The sequence below is a fragment of the Leopardus geoffroyi genome, chromosome D2, assembly GCF_018350155.1.
Source record: "Leopardus geoffroyi isolate Oge1 chromosome D2, O.geoffroyi_Oge1_pat1.0, whole genome shotgun sequence".
In the NCBI taxonomy this organism is placed as follows: Eukaryota; Metazoa; Chordata; class Mammalia; order Carnivora; family Felidae; genus Leopardus; species Leopardus geoffroyi.
The window spans coordinates 49,852,669-49,872,984 of record NC_059334.1 but is presented as its reverse complement, the minus strand read 5'-3'; the positions used below and the strand labels follow the sequence as shown (position 1 = coordinate 49,872,984).

The 20,316-nt window shown below is 40.0% G+C and overlaps 1 protein-coding gene across 1 annotated transcript; it reads left to right on the top strand.

The window, feature by feature from the left end:
- The first annotated feature begins 8,561 nt into the window (after positions 1–8,561).
- On the top strand, positions 8,562–18,387 carry ZNF485 (zinc finger protein 485). Its single transcript, XM_045438097.1, has 5 exons — positions 8,562–8,729; positions 9,134–9,220; positions 10,988–11,114; positions 11,576–11,671; positions 16,887–18,387. Exons 2-5 carry the CDS (start codon positions 9,188–9,190, stop codon positions 17,966–17,968), a joined length of 1,338 nt encoding a protein of 445 aa, XP_045294053.1. The 5' UTR covers positions 8,562–8,729; positions 9,134–9,187; the 3' UTR covers positions 17,969–18,387.
- The last annotated feature ends 1,929 nt before the right edge of the window (positions 18,388–20,316 follow it).

Below are 20,316 nucleotides of genomic sequence, written 5' to 3'. Positions count from 1 at the left end.
CTTCATTTGGGGTCTGCATCTTCTGCTTATTGTGGTCTTGGGACCTGGAGGAGCACTGGCCAGGGAGCACATCAGTCTGTAGGCCTCAGCTGGAGAGCCCTTGGGAGACACACAGAAAGAAAGGTGGAGGGACTTCCATTTACTGATTTCCTCCTGGATGCCCTGCACTGGGCTTAGGGCTCAATGTTTATCATTGCCTGTTAACAACCCTGTTTTATTTATTATTTAAGAAAAAACTTTTAGTATTTATTTATTTTTGACAGAGACACAGTACAAGCAGGGGAGAGGCAGGGAGAGAGGGAGACACAGAATCTGAAGCAGGCTCCAGGCTCTGAGCTGTCAGCACAGAGCCCTGATGCAGGGCTCGAATTCATGAGCCGTGAGATCATGACCTGAGCCGAAGTCGGATGCTCAACTGACTGAGCCACTCAGGTGCCCCTGCTCACTTATTTTTAAATTGAAGGCACAGAGGATGAGTGAGAAAGGGACAGTGACTTGCCCAAGATCCTGCTGGTGGTAAATGGCAGAGCCGGGATTGAAACTCAGCACCTTGGATATTGAATTGGGCACACGTTCAGTATAGCACATTTGTCTGTCACCTCATCTTTTCAGGGGATCACAAATGGAATAGGCCAGAATAGAGATGAGGAAAGGAACTTCTGTTGGACCCCTTGGGCCCTGCCTCCCAGTTCAGCCTGCTGAGGGATCAACCCAACATAGAAATGGTGGTAGATGCAGGTCCAGTCATAGTGGACTCCTAGGAAAGCTGCAGAAATCACTGTAGGAGCTGGAAAAGGGAGGTCAGGGCTCCTGTGTGGATTTGAGCCCAGCCAGGTTGGCTCCTGGCTAGAACAGGGGAACACAGAGCTGCCTCCTTCCAGATTCCTACAAGTTCTAAGAATATGTCCAGTTCTGTTTCCCAGACTGTCCCTGGAATGTGCTCAAATGTGAAGCATACAAATGAAGAGGGTGATAAGGAGGGTCTCATCCAGCCTTCTTCACTTTTCAGACTGGGAATTGAGGCCCAGAGAAAAGGAGAGAATTGGTCAAGTGCCCTCAGACAAGCAGGGAGGGGAAAGGAGGGAAGTTAGTCCTGCCTAGTAATGAGGGGCTCTTGGTGCTGCCTTGCTAGGGATCCAGGGGTAGACACTTATCATTATAGTGTTCCTGCTACTAGATGCACCTCGGCATCATTCCTGCGCTTACTCATTCAAAAGCATTCAGTGAGTATATTCTGTGTACCTTGTCACATACAGTGCTGTTTCTCCCCAGGGCTCCACCAGCACTGGGGGTGAGGGTTTTAGTGGTTTTCAGCGTTATGAATCCTCTCTCCTCCCCCAGCAGCCTCTTCATCCTGATTGTTGTTGCTGTGCTTTCACCTTTCTTCAGATTCCACCTGGTGACTTTCTCTAAGATGTCGGCCACTGCCAACTAAGGATACTAATGAGTAGATAAATTCTTAAGGAGCGTCCCCCCCCAAACTAAGGTTAAGCGTATCACAGGGTATCCCTAAAGGGCTAAAAATCTTTAAACCAAAAAATTGTGGCTTTTTAGATGTTGTGTTAGGATGATGTAAAATGTAAAAAATGTAAAAGAAAAAAGCCTGCGTGGGGTGGGCAGAGTTGGGTTGCCAGATTTAGCAAATGAAAATACAGGATGCCCAGCTCAATTTGAATTTCAGATACACAATGAATGGCCTTATTTTTTTGTTTAGATGTGTGTTCTTTGTAATGTTTGTCTGAAATTCAGACGCTGCTGGGCATCCTGACTTTTATCTGGAAACCCTAGAAGAGTGGCATATTTCCAAGAACGCCTTGAAAGACTCTAAGGGGGCAATTGCAATCTGGGAGGCTACCCCCAAAAATGTGCTAGCCTGGCTTTCAGCTTAGTCACCTACCTCAGTGAAAGAGGATATTGAGAATAGCTGCACAGGCTTCTCAATAGCTCAATAACCTGGCTCACCTTCTCCTCTGTCTTCTGTCTTTCCCTCATTTCGGTGAAAACCCACACCTTCTCCCCTTCAGGCTCCAGAGCAGAGCAGCTGAAGGCAGGGGCTGTGGAGTCAGATAGCCTGGGTGTAAATACAGGCTCTGCCACCAGAAAACTGACATCACGAGCAAGTTTATCAATGTCACCAAGCCCGGATTTCCTCCTCTGTAAAATGAGGCTCAGGAAACCTGTCCCCTTCAGGCTGTTGTGAGAACTACATGGAATAAGGCATGGAAGGTGTGCATCACAATGCGGGCGGTAAAAGTTAATGTAACTGTTATTCTCAGTTTTGACCTGTAGGTGGCCCCAGACACTAGAGACATGCCCTTCAGGTGGAGGCGCTGCTCCAGGAATTTCTGCCCTTGAGCTCTGTGGCATCCCTCTCCTTGAATTTCTGACTTTTCACTTCTTTTATATCATTTAATTCTCACAACAGTCCTGGGAGGCAGGCGAGCAGAGATTATTAACGTTTTTGCAGATGAGCACACTGAGGCCACATTATTTAGCTTCTCTAAACATTTCTCATCTGTTAAACGAGGAGCAGGGCAAGATCCTTATGAATTCCCCAAATCACTCACAAAAATGGACTGAGTCACTAGGATAGCAGGAGAAAACATCCCGTTGGACAGTATCTTCAACAAAACCAAGATCAGGGGATCCCCACGGATCCTAGAAGAGGGGGGGTCGAATCACCATCAGGCTTCAGCAGCTGTTCCAAGGTCGTGAGAGTTCTGGAACCCAGAACACAGAAAATGCCACCAAATAATACAGTCCTCCAAGAAGAGAGCTCCACTCTGAGCGGAATCATCAACAAGAAGCTGAGGATACCAATGAAACTGGCCTGAGGTTCCACAGGCTCTTTCACAAGCTCCAGTTTGTAAGTGACTCCAAAAGACTGCAGTAAACTGAAAAAGCCAGGGCTCTTTGGAGAAATGGCTGGTTCATGACAAAGCATAGAGCAAGCCTGGAACAACTTGTCTGCCAGAGAGCAAGAAAGTTCCAAAGACTACTACCATCAAGTTGTAAGGACCCAGGCCTGGCTTGAAGGGTTCCCGTTTGAATCAAACAAACTAGACACAAAATAAATCTATGGGACACTTACAGAGATTTGAATTTGGACTGGATATTAGATATAAAGAATTTGTGGAAAAAGTGAAGACCAACCAAATGAGAAGAAGCATGCTATGGCAAGGTGCTCAGCTACCATCCCTTGCATTTTGGCAGTGATTCAAAGGCAGTGGAGTGATAAAGCTTTAGAGTGGAAAAAAGGAAGGCTTTGGGTATGCCCTGATTGCAGGGAAACTGGAGGTGGCTAAGTAGAAGAGGGCATCCTATGTGATTGGTTAGGGGAGCATATTTGGCTTTCTCTGATCCTAAATTGGAAGTGGGGACAAAACTTAGGGATATTGTCAGTTATTAATCAAGGCCTGACTGTTTGGGGATGATTGATAGTTTGGCTGCCCGGGCTGATTGCTAGAGATGATATTCTGACATCTTACAAGTCAGCCTACAAGCAGACTGGCTTCCTGGGCTAGTTATCGTAGATTATGGGTTGGTTTCCTGAGCTGGTTGCTGCAGATTGTTTTTATATATGGTCTTTCTATTGTCCATGTGTATATTCAACCTCTCAAATTATTATTTATTTTTTAAGTGTAATAATGATACAATGTAAAAAATAAACTAAAATGCCCTTAGGTAAGATATATACTTGATTATTTATAGATTAAATAGTTCAGTAAAAGGCAAGGAGAGATTGACAGATAAACTAAAACAGGCATGGTCTCAATATTTGTGAATCTGGGTTATGGATACTTGGAGGCTGTATTATTCCCATGTTGTGCATATTTTGAAATTTCTAGAACAAAAAGTTTTTTCTGTTGAGAATAGTAATAGCACCTACCTCATAGGGTTGCTTTGAGTATTACATGAAATGATTCAAGTAGAAGGTTTAGCATAGTTCTTGGCCTGAGTTGAGTCATACCTTACAGTAGGCCCTTGCTGAGCATGTTTCTGGCATTATGTCATTGTTATGTGATACTTAAATGGGATTATGCTACATAGGCTCTTTTAGAAACTGATTTTTTTTTTCACTCACAATATTTCATCCATAAATCACGAGGGTAAAAGGTACAGCACAGGGAATATAGTCAATGGTATTATAATAGTTGTATGGTGACAGATGGTAGCTACTTGTGGTGAGCATGGCATAATGTGTAGTTGTTGAATCACTGTGTTGTACACCTGAAATGAATGTAACATTGTGTGTCAACTTTACTTCAATTAAAAAAACCCCAGGCCCCCCCAATTTTGTCAGCACATTTATGTAATATATGTTTATATCCACAATGAAATTTTTAATGGTTGCCTAGTAAACTTTCATTTGGATTTACTATAACTTATTTAACCGCTTCCTATTAATAGTGAGAGTGTTGAAGTTTATCTGAGCCCTGTGTTTCTGAAAAACAGCACAGATTAAGAAATCCCCCAAATTTTTGTTTGGGAAACACTATAGTGTGGCATAAGATAATGATGACATTTGATTTGCTGGAGGAAAGAGTAGACTTTTCAATGAAAGGTGTTGAAAAGATTATGCAATCATTTGAGACAAATTTAGATCCTTTCTCTTATAATATATGAACTTTATTAAAAATAAATTAGAGGGGGGCGCCTGGGTGGCTCAGTCGGTTAGGTGTCCGATCTCGCGGTTAGGTCACGATCTCGCGGTCTGTGAGTTCGAGCCCCGCGTCGGGCTCTGGGCTGATGGCTCAGAGCCTGGAGCCTGCTTCCGATTCTGTATCTCCCTCTCTCTCTGCCCCTCCCCCGTTCATGCTCTGTCTCTCTCTGTCCCAAAAATAAAAATAAACGTTAAAAAAAATTAAAGGTATTAAAGGCAAACCATTAAGGAACAAAACATAAAACACAAAACTAAGCTTTATGGGTTGAATTGTGTCCTCCCCCACACCCTTCATACTTGAAGTCCTAACGCCCAGTACTCCAGAATGTAACCTTATTTGGAAATAGGGTTCTTGTAGATATAATCAAGTTAAGATGAGGTCATTAGGGTGTGCTGTAATCCCATATAACTAGCTATCCTTATAAGAGGAAATACCATATGAAGACAGAGACACACAGGAGTATTCAAGCCACGAAATGCCAAGGATTGACAGCAACCACAGGAAGGTAGGGAGAGTCAAGGAAGGATTTTACCCAAAGTCTCAGAAGGAACCAGCCTCGCTTGATAATGAACTTCTAGCCTTCAGACTGAGAAAATGAACTTCTACTGCTTAAGTTTGTGGTACTTTGTTATGATAGTCCTAGGAAACTAATATAATTACTATTTAATTTTATTAAAAAAATTTTTTTTATAACATTTATTTATTTTTGAGACAGAGAGAGACAGAGCATGAACGGGGGAGGGGCAGAGAGAGAGGGAGACACAGAATCGGAAGCAGGCTCCAGGCTCTGAGCTGTCAGCTCAGAGCCCGACGCGGGGCTCGAACTCATGGACCGGGAGATCGTGACCTGAGCTGAAGTCGGACGCTCAACCGACTGAGCCACCCAGGCGCCCCTTAATTTTAAACATCACCCCTCATCACTTCATACCCATTAACAGTCATTCCCCATACCTCCTTCCCTCCATCCACTGGCAACTATTAATATATTTTCTGTCTCTATGAAGTTGCCTTTTTTTTGGACATTTTGTATAAATGGAATCACATTGTATTTTGTGACTATCTTTTTTTTTTTTTTTTTAACTTAGTATTATTTTCAAAGTTCATCAATTATGTAGCATATATCACTACTTCATTCCTTTTTGTTGCCACGTATCATTCCATCGTTTGGATATACCACACTTTTTATCCATTTGCCAGTTGGTGGACATTTGTGCTGTTTCCACTTTTGGCTCTTATAAATAACACTGCTGTGAACACGTGTGTACAAGTTTTTGTGTGGATGTATATTTTCATTTCTCTTTGGTAGGTGTCTAGGAATGGCATCACTGAATGATATGGTAACTCCATATTTAAGGTTTTGAGGAACTGCCAAACTATTTTCCAAAGTGGCCACACCATTTTATGATCCTACCAACAATGAGGCTTCCCATTTCCCCACATTCTGATGGCTTATATCATTCAAAATTAGAGCCAATATCCTTGCAGTGGACTAAATGGACCAACATTGTATTAGTCAGGGTGTTCCAGAGAAATAGAATGATAGTATGTGTATTTAATTAATTAGTTGGCTTATGTGGTTATAGAGGCTGAGAAGTCCCATGATCTGCCACTTGCAAGCTGGAGCACTGGGAAAGCTGGCGTTGTAATTCAGTCTATGTCTGAAGGCCCAAGAACCAGTGGGACCAATGGCTGAAGGCTTGAGAAGGGAGGGGGTGGTGTGCTGGGGGAAGTCCCAGAGTCTGAAGGTCTAAGAACCAGAAGCTCTGACGTCTGAGGACAAGAGAAGATGAACGCCTCAGCTCAAGAAGAAAGAGAGAATTCATCCTTCCCCTTTTTGTTCACCTGGGCTCTCAAAGGATGGGATGATGCCTGCCCATATTAGTAAAGGTGGATCTTCTTTACTCAGTCTGCTGATTCAAATGCTACTCTTTTCTGGAAACGCTATCACAGACACACCAAGAATTAATGTCTTACCGGCTGTCTGTGTGCCCTTTAGCCCAACCAAGTTGACACATATAATTAATCATCACACCCGTGTTCTAGCTTTTCCCTATGTTTTTAGTGTTGTAAGCACATTGGCCTTTTGCTGTTCCTCAAATAAATGAAGCATATTCTGTAGGGGTTTTGCATCTGCTGTTTTATCTGACTTCCCACAGGTATACTCCTTCTTGTTACCTCATTTCCTTCAGACTTCTGAACATATGATCTCTTATCAAAGGTGCCAATCCTTACAGCTCTATTTTAAATAAGAATCCTCTTCCTACCTCTTTACCCTGATTTTGTTGAATCTCTCTCTTCCTGATGCCCATCTGAATGTAAGATCTTTGAGGGGAGAGACATTGTTTATTTTGTTTACTGCATCAAAGAGAAATTATACTGACACTTATTGAATTGAAAAGAAGGGTTTATTTAAGATTTCATTGCATTGCAATATGGGAGAGAGCTTGAGCTTAACTCCCAACACAACAGGGTCAAATGGGGTTTTGTAGCCAACTGATAGGGTGAGGGAGTAAATGGAAAATTTCTAGGAAGAAATTAGTTAGGTATCAAGGTGGGGGGAGGGCAGAGCAGAATTGGGTTAGGTATCAAGGATGGGGGAAAAGAAGCTTGATTGGATCCAAGGGTGGGGGAATTCTTGATGAACTGGTTTAGTGGGATCCTTTGCTAAAATTGGGCTCATTAGGCCAAAGACAAGGCCTTATTGAGAAGAGGATTGAGAAGACCCTGAACAAAGTTTGGTTAAGGAGGGAGGCCTTGTCAAGTGCTCTGTCCTTAGCATCTAGACTAGTGAGTGGCACTTAGCAGGGCATTGGTTAATCACTATTAATTCAGTGAATAACTGCCCCATTCTGAGAAATAGTCTTTCAAATAAGAAGTCCTAACTGAACAAAAGAGATACATTTTTCCTTCCTAATCTGTCCAATACCTGGAGTGTATAAGGAGGATTTTTTTTCTAGAAAATAACACATTTGTATCCATTTATTTTTTTAGTGTTTTATTTATTTTTGAGAGAAAGCACACAAGCAGGGGAGAGGCAGAGAGAGAGGGGACAGAGGATGGGAAGCAGGCTCTGTGCTGACAGTAGCAAATCATTGTGGGGTTTGAACTCATGAACCATGAGATCATGACCTGAGCCAAAGTCACATGCTCAACTAGCTGAGCCACCCAGGTGCCCTGAAAAAAAGTTTTATTTTTTATTTATTATTATTTTTTAAATTAAAAAAATTTTTTTAATGTTTATTTATTTTTGAGAGAGACAGAGACAGAATGTGAGTGGGTTAGGGGCAGAGAGAGGGAGACACAGAGTCTGAAGCAGGCTCCAGGCTCTAAGCTGTCAGCACAGAGCCTGGCACGGGGCTTGAACTCTCCAGCGGTGAGATCATGACCTGAGCCGAAGTCAGATGCTCAACTGACTGAGCCACCCAGGCACCCCCAAAAAACCACATTTTTAAAAAACGGATCCAATCTTGTTCCATCTTCTATGCTAGCAAATAGAAAAATCTTAGTGTTTTGGGTGCTCTGCTTTTCTAACATGCTTTTTTTTTTTTTTTTTTTTTTAACTTGAAATCAAAACAGCATTACTCTGAAACCAATAGGTGAACAAATCAATCATAAATAGCTGCCCCAAAGTAACATAAAATATGCCTTACAGATTTGCATTAGTTTCTAGCATTGGGTACCAATCTTGGCTGCACATCAGAATCACTTGGAAACTTTAAAAATCCCAATGCCAGGACTATACCTAGAGCATAAATCCGGAATCTCTGGAGCTGGGACCAAGGCCCCATTACTTTTCAAAGCTCTCCAAAGATGCCAACATAGGCATACGATGGAGACCCTGAGATCTGACTGCATCCGAGACTACATTTCCCAGGGGCTCCGCGGCCGCTTCCGTTTCCGGCCCTGCCGGCCTCCGTGTGAGTAGAGCGAGGTTTCTGCCTGCTCGCGGTCTCGGAGACCAGTACCGCTTTGGGTGGTCGCAGTTCTTCGGCGCGCGCAGCCTCGTAGGCCAGCACGCCCAGCGCCGTTCTGGAACGGCGGCCGTCAGGCAGGCACTGAGACCTGGTGCGCCCCTCTTTTCCCCAGGGCGGGCCGAGAAAGGAGCCGGTTTACGAGGGGACAGGCAGATGTGGCCGGGGCCCCACCCAGATGAGCCGTACTGTGTTGAATGGCCGCCCCTATCCGGCGCCTGAGAGTTTAAAGGCTTGCCTTGAGGCCCAGAGATCGAGTCACCGACGAGACTTTCCACCGTTTTGGCGAAGGTGCCTGACAGCCAGAGCTTGGCTTGGAGCTTGCTGCCAGGCCGGACTCCAGGCAGCCAGTCCTGATCTTAACCACCTTCACCTGTCTACCCACCTTTGTGCGGAGTAGGGAGGGTGGAGGACTGGTCGGTTCAGCTTGCAGAGAGCAAGTTCTAGCTAGTTTAGGACATGGAGGGACTTCCTCATATTTCCTTTCTTCTTTCCCAGATTGGCTTATTCAGGATTCTTTGCCCTTGCCTGGGAGAACAGTTCAGGAGACAGATGGCCCCAAGGCTACCAAGAGCCCAGATCCAGGCAAGTTTGGTTTTAACTTTTCCTGAGGAATTGCCACCCTTTCAAAATGAAGCTGGGTTTATGCTTGTCTGGAAGGTGCTCTGCCCTGTGTATGGACCAAATTAGGTTCCCTGAGCCAATCCTGGATAGGTGCAGCGCTGCGGAGAAAGGACCCCTCTCCCCACTGTTTTCCCTTCATGTCCTCTCTACACATTACAGAGTCATTCACTAAATAGATGGTTGCTACCCATGCTTTCTAGAGTGCTAGAAACTGAAGAGTACTTTGTAGGTAAGGAATAGCCATTGTCTCAAAGTGAGTTTGCCACCTCGCAGAAGATGAAGGACAGACACATCATACAAGGACAGAGGCTGATAGATATGACACAATGATGGTAATGCCCTCTTGATGTTCAGGGGTCAGAGGAGTCTTCAGGGTGTGTTTAGTTCTTCCTGAAGATTAAATTAAGTTTGCGTAATTGCAGAAGGTGGGGTGACTAGGGGAAGGCTATAACATGAGTGAAGCCATTATATTTGAACCATGAACACGGGTTCCAGAGAAATTTGGAAACATTTGGGATCTAGAATGCCAGGCTGGAGTTTGCCTGTATGCTGGAGAAAACTGGGTTTTGAAGAATTTTGAGAAGTTGACAGGAAGTAAATTAGCATTTTGAAAGGAAGTAAGGCCTACTTGACTATTATACAAATTAAGAGTAAAGGAAAATTTTAAAAATTAAAGATGATCCATATTCCTATTGCACTAACAAATCAAATTATTTCATTTGAAACACTTTTGTATAAGTATTTTTTAGGCTTATCCATTTTTTCCTTTTAATATGTTTTAATATGTTATGACATATTAATATGTTATGAAATATCTTCCTATTTGCTCCATTGTCTCACTATCACTTTTTAAAGCCCCTTTTTATTCTGTAGTCAACCAGCCCTGTGACTTTGAACAAGTTCTTTCAACTCTCTGAGCCTTAGTATCTTTAGCTATAAAATAGATTTACTTTATAGACCATCATGGCAGAAACGCAGAGAGATGGTGTTTATCTTGGGGCTTAGCACTGTGCATGGTACATACTAAGTTGCTATTGCTGTGAAAGGCAATTGACAAATATATATTATTTCCTAGTAAATTCTAGGACAAATCCACTATCATTTTGCATGCCTTTTGGAGTTTCTATTTATTTGTTGACTGACAAATCCTTGAACACTTCTATGTTCCAGGCAGTATTTAAGGCGAGGGGGACAACAGTGACCCAAGTGGTCCCTAAGCTCCTGGAGCTCACATTATAGATGATAAATCTAGTCCTGCCAAGTAGTGAGAAATCCTGTGAAGAGAGTGAAGTGGGACATGGGATGGAGAGTGGTAGAGGATGGGAGAAAAGCGAAGAACATTCTGAGGAGGTGACATTTAAGCAAAGACCTGTGAAGTGAGGAATGAGCAAATGCCAGGCCCAGAGGAGGGAGCATGATAGGCGTGTTGGAAGAACGTGAGGAGTGTGGTTGAAATGAGGGGCCATGACCTCCTCTTATTCCTGGCTGGATTTTCCAGCTTCTTTTGATTTTTTGTTCCTGGGTAGCAAGTCTGCTTCCTGAGCTTGTCATTTACTTTCCCCCTTGGTCCTTTTGTTAACTGTGTTCCACTTCCCTCTGCATAAACAAGCTGAAGTATCAGAAGCTGGCCTTGAAGGTGTTGCTCTCCTTTTCTGATGAGGACTTCCTGGTTCCCTACTTCAGGGTATAAACATTCCTTGGTGAGAAGAATTGGGTTTGACTTTGCAGGGATCACTGACATTTGGGGATGTGGCTGTGGCCTTTACCCAGATTGAATGGAAACACCTGGATGCTGCTCAGCGGGCCCTGTACAAGGATGTGATGCTGGAAAACTATGGGAATCTGGTGTCAGTGGGTAAGGATGTCTTTTTAATTCAAAATTGATTTCCTGGGCAACTGTGTGTTTTCACAGGGTAAATGATTTGGGGTATTTAAATCGTAAATAGGAAGTTTTGTTTGTTTTTAGCATGGACTTAGAGGCTGGAGTTTATGCACAGTCCCATCTCTCAGAAAGTCAGAGCCATACAGAGTTTAAGATGGCAGCTATGTGTGTTGTCTAGCCCAGTTTTCTAAATTTTCCATCTCAGGATTTGTCTGCCACCAACAATAGGAATTCTCATCCGCAAGGAGGCCTGGTTTTCTAACTGACCTTCCCTCCTACCTTTCTATAACTAGCATGATTTGGACATGATTTGGACATCCTCATACCACCCTCTAGGCCTCTCTGATGTGGAAACCTTCCTGAGACTGAGGTCTGGGATGACCGCTTGTGCTCATGACCATAGTCACATTCCTTTTGTGTTTTTCTGTGAACAGGGCTTCTCTCTTCCAAACCCAAACTAATCACCCAGTTGGAGCAAGGGTCAGAGCCATGGATGGAAGTACAGCAAGTTCCATCAGGTCCTTGTTCAGGTGAGTGAGGCGGGGCCATTTCAAGCAGCAGCTCAGCACAGAGTGGTGAGGAGGACTTGTTGGTCACAAGGCTCACCTCAGAGGGCGCGTGTCTGTGCAGCCGCGTGGGGGAACTTGACGCCGCTTTCCTCCTCTTAATGTCATCGCTGCGTCAAATGACTTGCCGTTTTTCTCCTCATTCTATCCGTGCCCGTGGAGAGCTGCTCCCTTCTCGAGGGCCTCAGGCCCATGACTTCTCGCCTGAAGTCCTCAGTCTCTTCATGTGTTTTTTTTTTCTCCCTCCCTGTTTTCAGGCACTTGTCGGGCTGTACTTTGTTTCTATCTTCTGTCCATTTTCAATTCCTTTCAAATTCTCTCATGGTTAGCTTAATAAATGACTGTATATATCCTTTTCTGGTTTTAATATCCATCATCTTTAATCATATAGTGGCAGTGGCAGATTCCAAGTTATAAGCATAGTTTCCTAACTATCAGATAATTACTATTTTTAGCAAACAAGTTGATGGGGAAGCATTTTCTCCCCTTTTAAAATGTCTCTGTTATCCTTTGCTCTTGGCTCTCATCTTTTTTCTGTGTATACTTTGCATAAATTTCTGTAAATCGCTTTCTTTGCATCATAATTCATTTCAAAGTCTTTAAACATGATGTTTCTCTCACCTACAACATTTATCTTGCTAGTATTCCTTTTTTAAAAACTCGTAATTGTCATTTTGCCTATATCATCTTCAGAGAAACTTTTATAATTATATTTCGTGGAAAATACCAGTGATATATTTGTTTAACCTGGGTTTTTTTTTAAATGTTTTTTTAAATTTATTTTGAGAGAGAGAGAGAGAGAGGAAGAGGGAACGTGTGTGTGAGCAGGAGAAGGGCAGAGAGAGAAGGAGAGAGAGAATCCCAAGCATGCTCCATGCTGCCAGAGCAGAGCCCAACTCAGGGCTTGATCTCATGAACTGTGAAATTATGACCTGAGCCGAAATCAAGAGTTGAGTGCTTAGATGACTGAGCTACCCAGGTGCCCCTGTTTTGTTTTGTTTTTTTTTAACGCTTTTCAGTAATTCTTTTGTTCTTACTATGTTTAACTTTTTTTCTCCTAAAATTGTAAAAGTTTTATTTATTTATTTTGAAAGAGAGAGAAAGCACAAATGGGGGAAAGGCAGAGAGAGAGGGAGAGAGAGAGAATCCCAAGCAGGCTCTGCACCATCATTGAGGAGCCTGATGTGGGGCTCAAATTCACAAACCAGGAGATCATGACCTGAGCTGAAGTTAGTCGCTTAACCGACTGAGCCACCCAGGCGCCCCCTTTCCCTCTAAATTTTTGTGTAGATTCCTTATTGAGTAATTCAGTAGTAGTAGTAACTCAGTCTTCCTTATTCTTTGTTCTTTCTGTTTTAATTTTGGTATTTTTTGAAATAAGATGTTTAGAATTTAGATGTAGTAAAAACTAGCAACGTTTCCTTTGATATTTATTCCATCCATTTAGAAGACTAATAAATCTTTAGACAAAGATTTCACAACCATTCCATGTTTCACAGTTCATCCTCCTTTTCTGCATATTCTACTCTTTTAGTTTTTAGAAATACATATGGTACAAAATTCAGATGGTTCAAATTGTATGCAGTCTTCTTCACATACCTTTATTTATGTATTTTTTTAAGTTTATTTATTTTTGAGAGAGAGAGAGAGAGAGAGAGAGAGAGAGAGAGAATGAATCCCAAGCAGGCTCCACACTGTCAGCACAGAGCCTAATGTGAGGCTCATTCCTATTGATCCTGGGATCATGACCTGAGCCGAAATCAAGAGTCAGATGCTTAACCGACTGAGCCACCCACGCATTCCCTTCACATACCTTTCTTAATCATCCAGTTCCTCTCTCTGGAGGCATTCTCATATAAATTTCTTGTGGAAATTTCTGGATATAATGTGTGCTTTGCAAGAATATACATGTATTCCTTTTTTTTTTTTTTTAAAGCACATGGTAGTACAGTATTGTGTATCTTTTGTAATATCTTGGAAATCATTTCAAATAGCTACATCATTTAGAGTGCTGTTTTATTCTTAATGGGTATACAGTGTTTCATTTTATGGATGTACTGTAACTTATGTTATCAGTTCCCTGTTGATGGACATAATAACTATGAATGATGCAGTGATTATCTTTATACACATCAGTTCTCTCAAGTACAAGTAAATCTATAGGATAAATTCTAGAAGAATTTGTAGGTGAAAGGGTAAGTATATTTTTAAATTCAGTGAATATTACCAGTATCCATAGAGATTATATACATTTATACTCCTAATGACAATGTATGGATGCCAATCTGATCATACCTTGCCAACAGTGTCTTATACTTTTTGATCATTGCCAAACTGATAGTTAAAAACTTTAATTTTATTGTAATTTTAGTTTGCATTTCTCTTATCAGGAGTGTAGTCGAGCATGTGTTTTTTTTTAAAGTTTGTTTTATATCGACTTGTTTTTGTATTGTCAACAATAATGGTAATGATGGATAGGATAGTCTTTTTGTGTCTCTAATAAGATTGTGTCTAGGATTCTCCCATTTAGCTGGTTATTGGTTTGGGAAACCTGAATGTTATATGTAGTAAGTATTTAATTCACCTCTTTCGGGGTACCTGGGTGGCTCAGTTAAGTGTGTGACTTCAGCTCAGGTCACGATCTCACAGTTCGTGGGTTCGAGCCCTTTGTGCTGACGGCTCAGAACCTGGATCTCACTTTAGATTCTGTGTCTCCCTCTCTCTCCGCCCCTCCCCCACTTGTGCTCTGTCTCTGTCTCTCTTTCTCTCAAAAAATAAAAAAATAAACATTAAAAAAATTTAATTCACCTCTTTCATTAAGAAATTATTTATTTTAAAATAAGTACGATGTTGAATTTTATCAAATGCCTCTTGGTTATGATGCAGAGCTCGACCTCATGACCATGAGATCATGACCTGAGCTGAAATCTAGAGTTGGACGCTTAACTGACTGAGCCACCTAAGCACCTCTAAATTAGTATAGTATTTTTAAATCGAATACTATGTACCCAACACTCAGGTCAAGGAAAAGAACCCTGGGAATACTACTAAATAACATGCTGATCCCTCCCAATCATTAGCCATGTTCCCCTGCCCTAACCCCTCCCCACCCAGACTAACACTGAAGTTTATTTGGCCATTTTCATTCATTGTCCTTTGTGTAGACCAAGGATTCTTAAAAATTTAGCATTCATCAGAATGCATGCTTAAGTACAATTACTAGGCCCAGCCCTCAGAGTTTTTTATTTATTTGGTTTAGAGTGAACTGAAAATTTTTACCAAGTTCCCAGGTGATGCTGATGCTAATGCTACTGGACTGGGGACCATGCTTTGAAAACATGAAATGAAATGGAGTATTTCATTCATTGTATTGCTATACCATAGCTTATTGCATATATTTGGATGGATATTTGGGATATTTCCAGGTTTTGACTAATATTAGAGATGCTGTGAACAATTTTATGGGTTATCTTTTGGTTCACATGTAGATACATTTCTTCTGGGCACATACTTAGGAGTGGATTTTCTATTTTATAGGATATGCATATATTCAACTTTACTACATAATGCCAAATAGTTTTTTAAAGGTTTGTACCATTTATATTTCTACCATCAGTGTGTGAGAGTACTCATTTTTCCGTATCCTTACCAGTGCTTGATATTGTCAGTCTTTTGAAGTTAGGCATTCTTTGGGTGTGTTGTGTATCTCATGTGGTTTCAATATCCTTATCCCTGATATCTAATGAGGTTGAGGGCATTTGCAAATGTTTATTGGCCATTATATATCATCTTTCACGAAATATCTATTCAGAGAGCCCTTTGTTGATTACATATGCAGTATCACCCTTCTCTCTGCTTTTCATTGTTAATGGTCTTTTGATGAATAGAAGTTTTAATTTTAATGATCTCTAGTTTATCAATCTTTCCCTTTCTTGACAGTGCTTTTTGTGTCCTTTTTAATAAATCTTTCCCCAAGTTCATGAAAACATTCTTCTATGTTAACTTCTAGGAGCTTTATTGTTTGCCTTTTAGATTTATCATACTTTTGAAACTGATTTTTTATGCATGGTAAGAGGTAGCGTTCATGTTTAACTCTCCCAAAAAAGTACCATTGTTCCTCACTGCTCTGCAAGCTACCTTTGTCATAAAACAGATGTCCATATACTTGCATTTCTCTTCATATGACTAATTTGCCTCTACCTACCCTTACAATCAGTATCTTGAAATTTTCTCTAGTTTAACCATTATACATTAAATGTATATCCCTTTAAAGGCCATTTGAAGGATCTGGGCTGTTACTCACCAGGCTTCATTTCTTGCATTTTCCTAAAAAAATAAATCTTAGCTCTAGTATCTGATGTATGGAATCATAATAAATATAAATACAAATAATAAAAATATAAATATATGTGTATGTGTGTATATATCTATATCTGTATATAGGAAAAATTCATTCAGTAAAAGAATTGATCATTGATTGTTGATTTATCACAAATATGGCTGCATTAGTTTTCTGGCATCTACTTGTCAGAATCATCTTGCATATTTTCTCTTGGGTCTTGTGTGTGTACTTTGTGACAACAACAACAAAAAAGTGACAATTTGGTATGTTCTTTTTTAGGTATGTTAAAAACTTAGATTAAAGTCTAGAATCTTTTAGGCCTGAGAACTGTTTTGGTTCCTTAAATGTTTTGTCTGGTTTTTCTCTGATACATTAAATATTGGTTCTCTGTTAAATTCTCACAATGAAATGTTATCCTTAAGTTCTTGGAGACATTAAAATGTTCTCAGATGTACTACCCTACAGGATTCTGTGCTAGCAATCATGGTTTGCTTTGTAATACTTGGTTTTCTCTCCAAATTTGTGTGTATTCTCACATTCTCATCTATTTTTGGAGGGGCGGGTTCTGTGTTACCTTCCTAACTTGCCAACTTCTTAGATGCTCTTTGCGTTCTTTAAATACAAAGTTTATAATATAACTTCCTGCCATTTCTTTAGACACCTACTTAACTTTTATCTTTAGTCTTGCCATCTTTTCTTAGCAAGAGTCACAAGTGGGATGAATTAATTTTACATAACCCTTCCTTGTGTAGAAGAGAACATTATTCTTATCCTGTGCAGCTCACACTTTCAGTATTTCAACATAGAGAGTGTTTGAATTAAAAAAATTTTTTTCAGTCCAGGAGTACTGGTTTGAAACAAAGGTGTCCACCCTAAAGCAAAATACCTCTGAAGGATCTGATCTGGGAGAACAAACAAAAATTGACATGATGGAGAGAGGCCTGGACTGGGAGGGCAGAAGTTCCGCAGAGAAGACACATTATAAATGTGAGGAATGTGGGAAAGTCTTCAAATATAATTCCTCCTTTATTAGCCACCAGAGAAATCATACTGGTGAGAAACCCCATAAATGTAATGAATGTGGGATAGCCTTTATGAGCAGCTCATCCCTTTTAAATCATCGTAAAATCCACACAGGCAAGCAACCCTATAGATGTATTGAATGTGGGAAATTCCTTAAGAAGCACTCAACATTTGTTAATCATCAGAAAATTCATTCTAGAGAGAAACCTCATAAATGTAATGAATGTGGAAAAGCTTTTGGAAAGAACTCTATCCTTTTACGTCATCAGAGAATTCATACCGGTCAGAAGCCCTACAGATGTAATGACTGTGGGAAAGCCTTTGCTCAGAATGTAGCCCTTACTCGTCATGAGAGAATACATAGTGGAGAGAAGCCTTTTACATGTAAGGAATGTGGGAAAGCTTTTAGGGATAACTCAACTGTGTTGGAACATCTGAAAATCCATACTGGTGAGAAACCATATCAATGTAATGAATGTGGAAAAACCTTTAGGAAGAGCTCAACACTTGTTAGTCATCAAAGAATGCATACCGGAGAGAAACCCTATCACTGTAGTAAGTGTGGAAAATCTTTCAGGTATAGCTCATCCTTTGCTGGACATCAGAAAACTCATAGTGGAAATAAACCCTATCAATGTAATGACTGTGGGAAAGTCTTTACGAAGAGCTCAACCCTTATTGGACATCAGAGAATTCATACTGGAGAAAAGCCCTATCACTGTAAGAAATGTGGGAAATCCTTCAGACATAGCTCTGGCCTTGTGGAACATCAGAGAATCCATACCGGAGAAAAACCTTATGAATGTAATGCATGTGGGAAGGCTTTTCCTCAGAGTTCAGCCCTTAAACAACATAAGAAAATGCATAACAAAGAAAGAGCCATCAAATGTAATTAGTGTGGTAAATCAGGCAAAAGTAATTATTCTTTTTGACTGTCAAAGGGGAGACATTCGACAAATCACACACTTAACAAAAATAGTCTGCGTACCTCTATCCTGGAGAACTTCTCACTTGTGAGGATGTTCACTGTAGTATGGTTTGTATTAGTGAAATATTTGAAGAACCTAAATGTTTATCAATATGGAAATAGTTACTATAGAACACTATGTAGCAAGTAAAAAGAATGAAGTAGAGCTCTATAGAGAGCCATAGAAATATCCCATGATACCTTGTTCCAGTTAAAAAAAAAGTTAAGTTGCAGAAAATCTACATATTGTGGTCCAATTTACATTTTAAGAAATGAAGCTATTTTGTTTATATGTATATATCCTATGTATTCAAAAAGATCTAGTAAAATAAAGTCCAAAGGTTTTTTTATCTTTGAGAAGAATGTTTTTATTGGTATGATGAAGTGAAATTTTTACTTTGACTTTTCTTTTGAAATATTTAATCGCATATACATTAATGTATAATTTAATATAGTTAAACCTAGTTGTCTTTCTAAATAAGAAAATACAGAAGCCATAAAAATAAAATAAATAACCACATAAAAAGTAAAAGCTTTTGTATGACCATAGGCTTCATGGTGTTAAAATACAAAGAGCCAGACTTGGAGAGAATATTATCACCATCATAAATAACAAACAATACTTAGAATATCTAAAGGGTTCATAAAGGTACATAAGAATAATATAAAAATCTCAGTGGAGAAATGGCTTGGAATATGAATGTACAGTTGTCAGAAAAAGGAAATATAAATAGTCCAAAAGAAATAACCAGCTTTAGAGAAATGTGAATTAAAATGATCAGATTTTTTTGTCATTATTGACAAAAAATTAATAAGATAAAAATATTTTGTGCTTTTGAGGGTGCAAGAAAATAGGCACACTTACATATTGTTGAAGGAATTGTGAATTAATGAAGTGTTTGGTGATGAGAAGCATAATTTGACTGTATCTGCCAACTTTTAGAAAGCTTCTACTCTTTGACTTAACATTTCTACTTCTTAAAATCCAATAAAGAGTAAAGGCAGTCTTTAGAGCACTATAGTAATGCACAATTTGAGTCACCATAATATCTATCACTAGGGCAATGGTTAAATTAAGATACATGCATTCTTTGGACTACCATGCAGTAATTTAATACATAGCAATTATAAGGCAACCATCCAATCAATAAGCACTTAATGGGTTAATTTTTTAACTGACACGGAAAGATAACCAAGACTTTAAGTGGGAAAAAAGCCAAATTATATAATGGTGTAGGGCCCCTTTTATATAGTTTGTGCATTACTTCAATCTTTTATAATACAAATATATCAGTGGTAGTTTAAAACATAAGCTAAAGCCAGATTATTTATGAATTTTATAGAACAGAAAGGAAAGGAACTAAACATTCAACTCAAGAAACTAAAAATGGTTAGTATTAATTAGTAGCACCGTTGGGCATATGTGTGTTATTAGTGAAAACTGGTTAAGCTTTGGATAGCAGTTTGACAACATGAATGTCAATCTAAATGTATGCTCCCATTGACCCAGAAAATCTACTCTCAAGGAAATAATTTGATTAGCTTAGAAAGCTTATATTACTCATCATAGCATTGTTTATAATAAAATCCTGAAAAGAAGTGGGAAAAACACCTAAATTAGGAAAACGTTTAAATAAATTATAGACTTTCAGACTGGCATCCCAGTTACTGCTGGCACATAACAAGCCACCCAAACTTAGTTATCATTTTGTTATACTCACAGACTTTGTGAGTATCAAGAATTCAGAAAGAGCATGGCAGGGACAACTTTCTAACAGTGTGAAGTTTGGGTCTCAGCTGGGAAAACTCAAGACTGGCATTGACTTAACAGTTGCCTGGTTGAATCATTTAAGGGCGACACAGTAGAGTAGCCACAAGTGGCTATTGAGCAGTTAAAAAGAGGTTAGTCTGAGTTGAGATGTGTTATAAGTGTAACACATACATTGGGTTTTGAAGATGTAGCATGACAAACAGAAACTAAAGTCTCTCAGTCATTTTTATGTTATATATCAAAATGATATTTTGGATATATAGGTTAAATATTAAATTTATTTAAAATGATTTTAATGTGTCTGCTAGAAAATTTAGTTATATATGCAACCCATATTTGGGGTTTGCATCGTATTTCCATTGGTCAATACTGATCTGAATGCCTTCTCACAAATTTGGTGGTAGACACTATAGGCTAGAACCTCAGGTAGGGCTTTCTGTACAGAGGGCACCTGGCAGGACAGCTGAAGCTGAAGTAGGTACAGCCTGGGGCAGTCCTGGGGCTCT